The sequence below is a fragment of the Podarcis erhardii genome (genome assembly GCF_964252035.2).
Source record: "Podarcis erhardii genome assembly, chromosome: 1".
Taxonomy (NCBI): Eukaryota; Metazoa; Chordata; class Lepidosauria; order Squamata; family Lacertidae; genus Podarcis; species Podarcis erhardii.
The window spans coordinates 44,099,730-44,112,158 of NC_138497.1; the positions used below are offsets into that span (position 1 = coordinate 44,099,730).

Sequence of the window (12,429 nt, forward strand, 5' to 3'; positions counted from 1 at the left end):
GGGCCTGATCCAGATTTGGACCTTGGAATGGGCCTAGGAGGACTTTAACCCTTACCTCCCATCCTGCAGTTCCAGTGCAAGTTGGGGCTGGGGCGTGTTTGCAATTTGCATTGGGGGGGGGGACCTCCCAGCAACCCAAGATGATACAGATGATTAATTGATGATGATACTAAATTGTTCAGGGTTGTTTAAAAAAAACACAACAACCTGTGAAACTCTCCAAAAAGATCTCTCCAAGATGAGTGGTAAAATGACAAATGTTATTTAGTGTAAACAAATATAAAGAGATGCACATCAGGGCAAAAAAATATTTTTATTTCACATACTGTATATGCTTGTGGGGTCTGAACTGGTGGTAACTGACCAGGAATGAGACCTTGGGGTCAAAGGCAGATTTAGGGCCGTGCAACCGGTTTCCGCTGCATTGGACTCTGAGCCAAGGGGGTTCCGCAGGGCGTTGCAACTATGACGTAGTGAATTGAGCAGAACGGAAGGCAAGTGGCAGGGGGGCAAAGAAATTGGCCTTGGACAGGGCACTGCTGAAATTTGAAAGACCAAAGTCCGGCCCTGCTTGGGGTCATAGTAGATAGCTTGATGAAGATGTTGACCCATTGTGTGGCAGCTATAAAAAAAGGGGGGAATTCCATGTTGTGGACCATAATGAAGGAAACTGAAAACTGCCGATATCATAATAGCATTATACAAATCTATGGTGCAACCCCATTTCAAATATTAGGTACAGTTCTGGTTGCCTCACCTCAAATAAGATATTGTACAGTCGGAAAAGATCCAGAAAAGGGCAGTGCTATTTTTCGGGGGGGGGAGGGTTCTGGAACTCACTGTAAGCACCTCTCTTGTTCTCTTAGCATGGCAATGGCCCCCACCTGAGAGTTCCAGTGAGTTCTGGCAAAGTGAGTAAGAAGTGAATGATGCAAGTTTATAAAACTATTCATGGCGTAGAGAAAGCTGATAGAGGGGGCGGGAATCTCCCCTGCTGGAACTTGTGGACATCCAATGAAGTTGAATGTCATCAGAATGGATAAAAGAAAGTCCTTTTTCATGCATAGTTGAACTATTGAATTTGCTTCCACAGGAGGCAGTGATGATAACCAACCTAGATGATGATGATGATTGCCCCAGCCACCTGCGACACAGCTCTTGTGTAAATATGAACCTGTCAGAGGGTAGCACTGAAGGCCTACAAACTCGAGAATTCAGCAAGAGGTGGGGCTTCAGGTCTTTACACTGGGTGTGGGTATGAGCGACAGACAGAAAAACATTGCAGACAGTGCTGCATTTTCAAGTGGCCCTCCTTTTGTAGGAAGGAATATCCTGGCCAGGAAGCACAGAACTACAGCATGCAATAAATTTAATGTATTTGCTCTGTATCGTACTGGAAGAGCCTGTGGCAACTTGCCCCCAAGTGAGCTGGAACTCTGTAGGAAAGCTCCTGGCTCGACTTAATCCACTGGGATCTGAGTTTGTGAATGAAACAAAAGAAACCCTCTGAGACCTTGGTGCCTGTTTGGTTGATGTTGCAGAAAGCTGACTGGAGGATCTGATGAAAGGAAGGAGCTTGTTCTTTGAGCAAGGTGAGTAGTGGTGGAGATGGAGACAGAGACAGGCAGGGACCTGGAACTGTCTTGTGTCTTATATTCTGTATTCCAGGCAACCCAATTTTGCACTTTTGATTTACCGTATTTTTTGCTCTATAAGACTCACTTTTTCCCGCCTAAAAAGTAAGGGGGGATGTGTGTGGGTCTTATGGAGCGAATGCAGGCTGCGCAGCTATCCCAGAAGCCAGAACAGCAAGAGGGATTGCTGCTTTCACTGCACAGCAATCCCTCTTGCTGTTCTGGCTTCTGAGATTCAGAATATTTTTTTTCTTGTTTTCCTCCTCCGAAAACTAGGTGCGTCTTGTGGTCTGGTGCGTCTTATAGAGTGAAAAATGCGGTATATACACTTCTTACAAACCCTTTTCACTTTTGTTGCACATTAAAAACATTGCATGTGATATAATGTGGCTATTGTAAGGAGATATTGCAGGATGGCAGCTGTAAAGTTACCATATTTTTTGCTCTATAAGACTCACTTTTTCCCTCCTAAAAAGTAAGGGGAAATGTGGAAGAGCCAAAAGAAATAAAAAGGATATTTCAGAAGTACTATAAGGATTTATATAAAAGAGAAAAGGAAACAGACTATGAAATTAAACGCTATCTGGAAGAACATAATTTACAACAGATTGCAACTGAAGAAAAAGAGTTACTAGACCAGATGATTACAGAAGATGAGATAAGGAAGGCAATAAAAAAGATGAAAATTGGAAAAGCGCGGGGGCTGGATGGCTTACTGGCCAAATATTATAAAACATTAAGCGACCAACTATGTCCAACTTTATGTGAAGTTATGAATAATATTCTAAAAGAGGGAAGGATTCCAAATACCTGGAAGGAAGCCTACATCACATTAATTCCTAAAAAAGATGTGGACACTTTAGAGGTGAAGAACTATAAATAAATAATAACGACTATAAATTGTTTGCAGATGTAAAGGCAGAAAGATTAAAAAAAGTATTAAATAGCAGAATTCACAAAGACCAAACGGGCTTCCTACCAGGGAGACAATTGAAGGACAACGTAAGAAATGTGATAGATATCATTGAATACTTGGAAACTAGAATAGATAAACAGGCAGCCTTGATATTTATTGATGCCGAAAAGGTATTTGACAATGTCTCTTGGCGTTTTTTGATGGAAAATTTGAAAACGATGGGGATGGGAGAAAGATTTAGAAGCTATCTACCATGAGCAAAAAGCAAAACTTGTAATAAACAACACTACATCAGAATTTTTTGATATATCCAAAGGGACTAGACAAGGTTGCCCCTTGTCTCCTCTATTATTTATAACAGTATTGGAAGTACTTACTAAGAGACAGAGGGAAACAGCAGAGGTTAAAGGAGTTAAGGTAGGGACTAAGGAACACAAAATCAAAGCCTTTGCGGATGATATTGTACTAACATTAGAAGATCCAAAACATAGTGTAAAAGAAGTCTTACAAAAATTCGAAGAGTTCGGTGCTGTGTCAGGCCTTAAGGTTAATAAAAATAAGACCAAAATGCTGACTAAAAACTTAACTAAAGAAGATACTGCAGATTTAGAACAAAAGACGGGAATTATGACAGCAAAGAAGGTGAAGTACCTTGGAGTGTGGATTACGCCTAAAAATATTAACTTATATAAGGATAACTATGAGGTCACCTGGAAGAACATTAAGAAAGATCTAGAAATCTGGGAGAGAATGAGATTATCTTTTCTGGGGAGGATAGCGGTTATCAAAATGAATGTCCTGCCTAGAATGTTATTTTTATTTCAAACCATTCTGTACTCAAAGGTTTAAAGCAATGTAAAGAGTGACAAAGAGCCTTGGTGAGATACATCTGGGAGGGAAAAAGACCACGAATAAAAATGAAAATATTGGTAGATAGAAAAGAAAGAGGGGGTTTCTCCCTACCGGATTTAAGTTTATACAGTGGTGCCCCGCAAGACGAACGTCTCGCAAGACGGAAAACCCGCTAGACGAAAGGGTTTTCCGTTTTGGAGGCGCTTCGCAAAACGAATTTCCCTATGGGCTTGCTTCGCAAGACGAAATGTCTTGTGAGTTCCTGCGGGGGTTTTTCCCTTCCCCCCCTTTTCCTAAGCCGCTAAGCCACTTATCAGCTAATCCGCTGATAAGCCACTTATCAGCTGATCCGCTAAAAGCCGCTAAACCGCTAATAGCGCTAATCCGCTAAGCTGTCAATGGGCTTGCTTCGCAAGACGAAAAAACCGCTATACGAAGAGCCTCACGGAACGGATTAATTTCGTCTTGCGAGGCACCACTGTATTATGAAGCGGCGTGTTTATTGTGATTGAAAGATTGGATAAGACTGGAAAATAGGGACATCTTGGATTTGGAAGGCTTCGATAACAGGTACGGGTGGCACTCGTACCTGTGGTACGAAAAGGTGAAAGTACATAGAGGCTTTCTAAATCATATTTTTAGAGGACCAATATTTCAAGTATGGGAAAGAAATAAAAATCTATTAGAAATCTATTAGAAATCTATTAGAAAGGAAGACACCTTGGTCAAGAAAATTAATATGGAAGGGAAGAATGCCACCTATGAAGAACGTACGAGGAAAACTGATCAAAGCATTAAACATAGACCGTAGGAAGAGATTAAAAACTCATTTACAGGGTGGCTGCAATACCACCAGGTAAATGATTTGTTAAAAGAAGATAAAAAGAAATTAGGATTTGAAGACAAAAAATCTAAATTCAATGTGGAAGTTATAGAACGTAAGAATAAAATATTGTCTAGGATATATGATATTTTACTGGAGTGGTACACAAAAGACGAGGAGGTGAAGGAGGTCATGACTAAATGGGCGATAGACATTGGTTATAACATAGACTTTGAGAGGTGGCTGGAATTATGGAATACTAACATGAAGTTCACGGTGTGTACGGCATTGAGGGAAAACCTGTGGAAAATGATCTATAGGTGGTACCACACGCCAGTGAAACTAGCTAAGATTTATAGGTTGAAGAATAAAAGATGTTGGAAATGTGGAGAAGTAGAAGGTGAATTCTACCACATGTGGTGGTTATGTAGCAAAGTGAAAGGCTTTTGGGAATCGATCTATAACGAACTTAACATTTTTTTTAAATACACTTTTTCAAAAAACCCCGAGGCTTTTCTGCTGGGAATGATGGGTAAAGAAATTAAAAAAGAAGATAAGACATTATTCCTATATGCCACAACAGCCGCAAGAATCATGTTAGCACAAAATTGGAAAACGGAGGTTATACCCAATATAAGTGATTGGCAGGTTAAAGTGACAAATTATGCCGAGCTCACTAGAATAACAGGAAGATTAAGGGACCAAGATGAACAGAAATTTCATAATAATTGGAATAAATATTGGATGTATATTGGAACTGAATTTTAGATGACACTGGCGGGGTTGGAATAACTCTAACAGTAAGGGATTACTATGTATAAGAGATAAAATACGTGACCATAGAATTTATCTGATACTTACCAAAGGAGTGGAGGGAAGTCCAAGGCTCGGCAGAGCCTAAAACAACTGTGTTTTATACCTATGATTTGTGGAGTGGATATAATATGTGTAAGCTATGTAATGATTTTTTATATATCTATATGTATATATGTGTAATATTAATAAAAATTTATCCAAAAAAAAAAAAAAGGAAGGGGAAATGTGTGTGTGTCTTGTGGAGTGAATGCAGGCTGCGCAGCTATCCCAGAAGCCAGAACAGCAAGAGGGATTGCTGCTTTCACTGCGCAGCGATCCCTCTTGCTATTCTGGCTTCTGAGACTCAGAAAATTTTTTTTCTTGTTTTCCTCCTCCAAAAACTAGGTGCGTCTTGTGGTCTGGTGCGTCTTATAGAGCGAAAAATACGGTACCTCTTTTTATAAAGAGTTGTTTATCTGTTTCAATGCACAGGGTTAAGATGACTCACTGAATTACTGGTAATGAAGATGCTTAATTGGTGTAAATTAGAAAGCATTTGAATATATTCTGCGTAGCCTACAGGATACTCTTGGGAACAGCCCTCTAGAAGTGACAGAGGAACAGTCAAGGAATAGCAAAAGACAAGGACTCAGGGCAACATTTTCCTACCTGCACTACCATAGCACTCCTATGTAATCACTGACAATGCAGGATGGGTGGTGCATACCTACTTCCAAGTAAACATGCATAGTATCAGGCCAGTGCTTTTTTCCCCCTTCCTAAAATCATGTTTGGGGTACTCTCATTTTTATTCAAGAAATTCACCATTTTATAGTACAAATCAAGAAAAATAAATACAGTAAATGGACAAAAGTACAAAGATTCCCAAAATGTTTAGGGGCATGTGTACCCCCAGAAAAAAGCACTGTATCAGGCCATTAATGTCCCAGCCCTGCTATGTCTCACTGCAAGTTCTTATATTTATTCAGGATTAATTAATTTCTGGCTGAGATAATGCTTATTTCAGCAATATCATTAACACGATCTCTTTTTTAAATATTATTTTATTAATTTTCCAAAAACAACAAAAAAGAAAAGCAACAATACATATTCAAACATAGAAAAAAGTAGAGTTGACTTCCCCCCTACTCCCTTCCCTGGTTTCATAGTTTATCACTTTTACCTTTGCCCCGTTGCTGCCTCCCCATAAAGTCTGCCCTTTAGTGCTAAATTGGAACAAATGGCAATCCATGGAAACCCAATTGCCATTTGTTCCAATTCCGCAGGTTTCCCAGAGGAAAGCAGTGAGGCAAATGCAAGTGTGGATAAGCTCCTAGAGAAAACAAGTTTTACACCTAGTGGCAGAACCCTATCAACGTTGTGGTCATCCATGTTTCCTGGAGAAGGGAGCATTTCTTCAAGGTCCCAAATGCATGAAGGGGGAAATAAAAAATGCACAGATTGGCCTCACCCCCTGTTGCCAGAGAGGAAAATTCTATCACCATTTCATGTGCTTCCATGCGGTTTGGCTCCAAAAGGTTATGTTTTGCCTAGGAAGGTAAGATAACAGAGAAGCTTGGCTGCTTGGGGCAAATATAACTTGCAAATTTCCAACCAAAATTCTCTGTTGATATGGGCATGGGAGTGGCCCTACAGGGATGGCTGAATCTTCCTATGGATCTCCTGTAAAGAAGTAAGCTGTAAACCAGTGTTTGTCAACCTTGCATTCCCAGATGTTGCACAAAAACTCCCATCATTCCCTGCCAGGTCTGGCTGGGATAGTTCGAGTCGACAGAGCTATCTGCCATGAACTCAGGTTCATGCGTTCGAGCCTCATGTTGAGCAAAAAAGATTCCCAAATTACAGGGAGTTGCACTAGATGATCCTTGGAGTCTCTTCCAAATGATTGATTCTATGGTTCGGTCATAAGGCAGCTTAGCCAATGGTCAAGGATGATGGGAATTGTAGTCCAACAACATATGAGAACCCAAAGTTGAAGCAGACTCATTGGCTGTATCCTCCGCAGCCTAGACCCTCTAAAGCAGGCATCCCCAAACTTGGCCCTCCAGATGTTTCGGGACTACAATTCCCAAGCTAGCAGGACCAGTGGTCAGGGAAGAAGGGAATTGTAGTCCCAAAACATCTGAAGGGCTGAGTTTGGGGATGCCTGCTCTAAAGATACAGCAGTATCTCTTAGGGACAAACTTTGGTTAATGCAGGAAAATGCAAGTGTTTTATACCAGTTGCTAATTTCTTGGTTCAACGAACGGTAACAATGTTTGCTATTTATGTTTGCCTAGAGTTCATCATAAAAGCTACAGCCTTTGGCTTGTTGGGAAAACATTATGAAGAACCTGCTTGAAAAGTTGTTCATTCTCTTCCTCAGTAGTCTGCTTGGCGCTTTTCTTCTTCAGACGCTCTATAGTTGGCACACAGAAATAAGAGGTAAGAGTGAGGATTGCCAGATATTTAAATAGCAGAATATTGGATGGTTATGCTTAGTTTTGTTGTTCTGATTTTCTATTACATGGTTTAAATTTTCCTATAGAATGGCAGGATAACAATGTTGAAAATGGATCAAAACTCTTAATAGTAAGTAAGTAAGTAAGTAAGTAAGTAAGTAAGTAAGTAAGTAAGTAAATTTTTATTTATACCCCGCCTTCCCCGGCCAAGACCGGGCTCAGGGTGGCTAACATCAGATATCAAATACATTAAAACACAACCAAACAATTGATTAAAATACAGCTTAAAAATTAGAATCAGGATAAAATTAAATGACTGCCCACAAATTACAACCTTAGGAGTCGGGAACCTCAGGTATTCCTCAGGGCCAGCTATCCATGTTGGTCCCACATGAACCGATAAAAGGGCCACAGAGGTAACTTACTGGGTCCCATAGAGGGGGGTTCAAACTGAGCCCAGACTGAAGGCCAGGCAGAACAGCTCCGTCTTGCAGGCCCTGCAGAAGGATATCATGTCCCTCAGGGCCCTGGTCTCCTGTGATAGAGCGTTCCACCAGGCTGGGGCTAAAGCTGAAAAGGCCTTGGTTGAGGCCAGTTTAATCTCCTTAAGGCCCTCCTTGAGTTACTGATTTTCACTCCCTGGTCATGGTGTCAAAGGTCACATTTCCCTTCTGTAGATCCTGAAGAAGATTGGCTGAGAAGGCAACGAGATCGCAAAGCCTCTTTGGACACCATCTGCCAGAAAGATACTTTCTCAAAAGGAAAACCAAACCCTCAAGTTGCGAGTCAGATCTTTGTAGACGAGCGTCACAACTTTATCTACTGTGAAGTGCCAAAGGTGGGCTGTTCCAACTGGAAAAAAATTATTCTCCTCCTCACACTCAACCTGAGCAGGGATGTCTTAGAAGTAGATCATGATATAGTCCACAGAACACATCTCTTAAGGAGGTTAAGTTCTTACCCTTCTGATCAGCAAGTGAAACTTCTGAACAGCAGCATTAAAGTGATGTTCACTAGGCATCCTCTAGAGAGATTGGTTTCTGCTTACAGAGATAAGCTCTTGCACTTCGAGCCTTTTTACGTCTCTGTGGCAAAAAGGATCAAGACCTTGTTCAGGGGAAACCCAAACTCCACCGATCCAGTGACTTTCCAGGAATTTGTAAACTTTGTTTTGAAACACGCCCCCAAGGATTTGGACATACACTGGAAGCCAATGTTTATGCTCTGTGATCCCTGCAACATTCACTATGACATTTTGGGGAAGTACGAGACACTGGGAGAAGATGCTGACCATGTTCTCAGGAGAATTGGAGCACCAGATGATCTCCAGTATCCAGATTTTAAGAAGTACGGTACAGAGAAGAGGACCAACAACAATATCACTCTGAACCACTTCAGCAAACTGAGTAAGGACCAAGTGCAGAAGCTCAAGGACCTTTACTCAATTGATTTCTCTTCCTTTAATTATTCTTTTCATTTTTAAAACAAAACTTTGCTGTAAGATTCAATCGCAGTTCCCTTCTCTGGGTTCTCAGGTCTCCTGTCTGCTAGACAACAGGAAGTCCCTGTAATGGCTGGCACCCTGTCTCTGGAAAATCCCTCTTTAGGGAGGCTGATCTGGCATTTTCATTGTTATAACATATGTGCTGAACTAGGAGCCTACCGAATCAGACCACTAGTGCATCTTGCTCAGCAATGCTGACACCAACTAGCATGTATTCTCCAGTGCTTTAGGGCACTACCAGACCACCTGTTTCTTGAGCATTCATCCTGATTGAATTGCAGGGCACTTAGATAACGCTGGCTATTTGATGAGTGTTCGTTCCGATTTGTTCCTGGGGATGTTAGATTATGTTGCATCAAAGCAGGTGTCACCCCACAATGCATTTCCAGTGCATTTTCCTGGCACTGCCTTTATTGCAAAAAGTCCAGCCTTTGGGGGAAACAGGTTTGTTACACAAGGCATCCCAATCGACTATAATCTCACAATCTGAATTTGCCGGTGCGTGACTGAACTCCATGCAAAAAATGTGACAGTCTGGAAGTGCCCTGAAGACAGGGGTTTTTCCTAGCCCTCCCTAGAGATACCTGGGACCTTCTGAATACAAAGCAGGTACTTTATTAGTAAGCTACAGCCCTACTTCAGAGTCTATTCAATTGGTCTGCAGATGACAGCAAATGAACATATTTAAAGTGCATTCCCCCCCTCAAAGAACTCTGGGCACTGTAGTTTGTTAAGTGTTGCTGGGAATTGGAACTCTATGAGTAGAAACTACAGTGCCCAGAATACTTTGAGGGAAAGAACGTGCTTTGAATATGCTTTAAAGGTATAGTACATACACAGCCCAGAAAAGCATTTATAAATGATGATGAGTAGAGACTAATCCAAAGTCTATTTCATAACATTATTTCCTCATTCCTCCTCTCTAATATGAAAACCACATTCTAAACACACCATGTTTGTTCCACCAACTTGTTATGGTTATGTCAGATTTAAAATTGAGGTGGATTTGACAGAAAATATCTATAGGTATGTAGGAATACATAAATACACACACAAGAGAGAGAGAGAGAGAGAGAGAGAATGCTACTCAGGATCTAAGTGAATTTTCATTTTGATATATTTTGATGTATATTCTGCCACAGGAAATCATTCTCTTTCTTATTTTTAAATAATTTTTTAATTAGTTTTCAATTACGATCCAATAATAGCCTCATTATAACAATACCAGTTTGTAATACAATTAGAAATACCAATCGTTCAACTACTGAACTATATAATTTATATAAAGTGCCCCCCCCCGCCCCGTGCTAGAGTTGATGGTTGATGGTTTTCTTTATTTCTGCCTTCCAAAATCATACTAATTTCAATTACATTCCAGTCATAATAATAATAATCGCATTATGCAACAACTGCAATTAATGTTGACACATTAAATGATTTATAAAGCTACAAGTGAGGCACTCAAACTATAACCTTGTTCTTCCTGTGTGTGGCAATTATTCTGTCCGTGGTGTTTCTTCTTGTTCTCGTAAAATATTATGTGTCTTTTCCCCGGTTGTTGCTGTTATCCATCATGCCTTGGGCAGAGCTGATAATGTTGTTCCAGAAATTTCTCCCTCACTCTGTCCCATGCTTCATTGTTTTGCAACTTTAACAACAGCAGCAAAAGTCACTCTGTCCCAATAAATAACCTGTTTTTGCCATTTTTACTCTCAGTCAGGGAAGAAGAGTGGTCTGTCAAACTGCAGATGACTCAGTAATGAACCTTATCAGTTCCTTAGCAAGTTCACAGACTTCTTTCATGCTTCCGTCCAACTGAAGATAAATGAGCAAATATGCTTCCAATAAAATTAAATTTCAAGTCCTTTTAATGTTATTCAGTTCACTCTGTAAATAATAGAGGATGGGGAAGAGTCAGCTCTAAGTTTCCATCATAAATCTTTTGCAAAATAGAGCTTCCCTCCCTTTCCCCCTTTTTTTACACACATAGTTCTGTTTAATGTTATATTCAATATCTATAATCCTTCTTCTATCCTCGCTTGTACAGATATAATTTGAACTAACATTCAGAGGAGGGTTGCTGAATCATAAATGTAGAGAAGAAAGCTGTCAGGGGCTCAGGAGCTGAGGCACAGGGAAGATGGGAGATGGAGAGCGAGGGGGAGGAATCCGAAGGGAGCGTAGGAGGGGACAGTGGTCCGAGGGATTCCATGAGCCTCTCCAGCGAATCGGAAGATTCACAGAGGGGAGCGCCAGTGGCCAGGGGCAGGGGGGTCCCAAGGGGAATGCCCCAGGAGCAAGGGGGCAGCAGGGACTCCCAGAGCAGTAGTTGGAAATCAGGACCAGCTTCCCCACCAGAGCAGAGTGGGGGGGAAGAGTCCCAGGCATCGGGGCCAGTGCTTTCCCCACCAGGGAGAGGAGACGAGGCAGAGCCTACCACGCCTCCCTCGGAGAGTCGGACAACGGAAGGGAGGTCAGATCCGGCCAGTGTCACGGAAGAGGGAAGCAGTGATAGAAGTAGTGTAACGGTTAGGAGAAAGGTCACTGGGTTGGCGCGAGAAGCAAGTTCAAATGTACAGGAGCGCGGGACAGCAGAGAGTGAGGATTGGGAACCGGGTCCTAAAGCACGCCGGAGGCAGGGGGAGGAGCTAAGCGACTCAGCGTCGGAAGAGTCCAGAAAGGGCAATGCCCCAGAGGGCAGGAGGACCCAGAGGAGAAGAGAGCAGCGCAGGAGGTGGAGCAGGGCTAGGATCTTAAACTGGTGTGGAAGGGGCGGAGACTCAGACGGGACTTCGCCGATCTAGAGTTTAGACGTAGTGCTGCACGCTCTGGCTTTGAAATGGAAATTAAACTTCAATAAATACTTTTGTACATAACATCAGCCTGGCGTTGGTCCTCTGTGAGCTGGGACCTAGAGGCAGCTCTGACAAAAGCTTTATATAAAGAAACCATAGGCTCCCCCGTCTTTTACACCGAATGAAGTATTTGGTTCTGTTCTGCAGTTTATTATCTCATCTTTTCTAGCATGCACTTGTACTTTAGTCCAATTAAGTTCTTAATGGCATCGTAGGAGGGTTTTTGGCTGGCAAAGTGCTTTTACACTCAGCGCCTCCCCCCCCCCCCCCATTCCATGCCGGAGCGAAGGCCAGGTATTAAGACAAACTGTCCCTAGGAGGAATTTGCAAGGATAATTACCCTCAGTCATCCTTGTTTTTCCTTCACCAACAATCTCCTGCTGTCATGGGAGCTGCCTCCATTTTGTCAGTCTGGAACCAGAACGCCAGGAAATCATTCTCATGGTGGAAAAAACACTGTGTTCGAACCAGTCTCCAAATTTATAGAAATGACAATATTCCCTTTGGAATGTTTAATAGACAATTGACTATAGAAAACAAAGAGTAACTGCTATGATCATACATTTTAGAATAAACCAGTGTCCAGCA

General features: G+C 41.7%; 1 protein-coding gene across 1 annotated transcript; it reads left to right on the plus strand.

The window, feature by feature from the left end:
* Positions 1–7,365: 7,365 nt before the first annotated feature.
* On the plus strand, positions 7,366–9,192 carry LOC309328723 (carbohydrate sulfotransferase 8-like; the record flags this gene model as incomplete). Its single annotated transcript, XM_081839019.1, has 2 exons — positions 7,366–7,465; positions 8,160–9,192. 2 exons carry the CDS (start codon positions 7,366–7,368, stop codon positions 8,963–8,965), a joined length of 906 nt encoding a protein of 301 aa, XP_081695145.1. The 3' UTR covers positions 8,966–9,192.
* Positions 9,193–12,429: the final 3,237 nt, after the last annotated feature.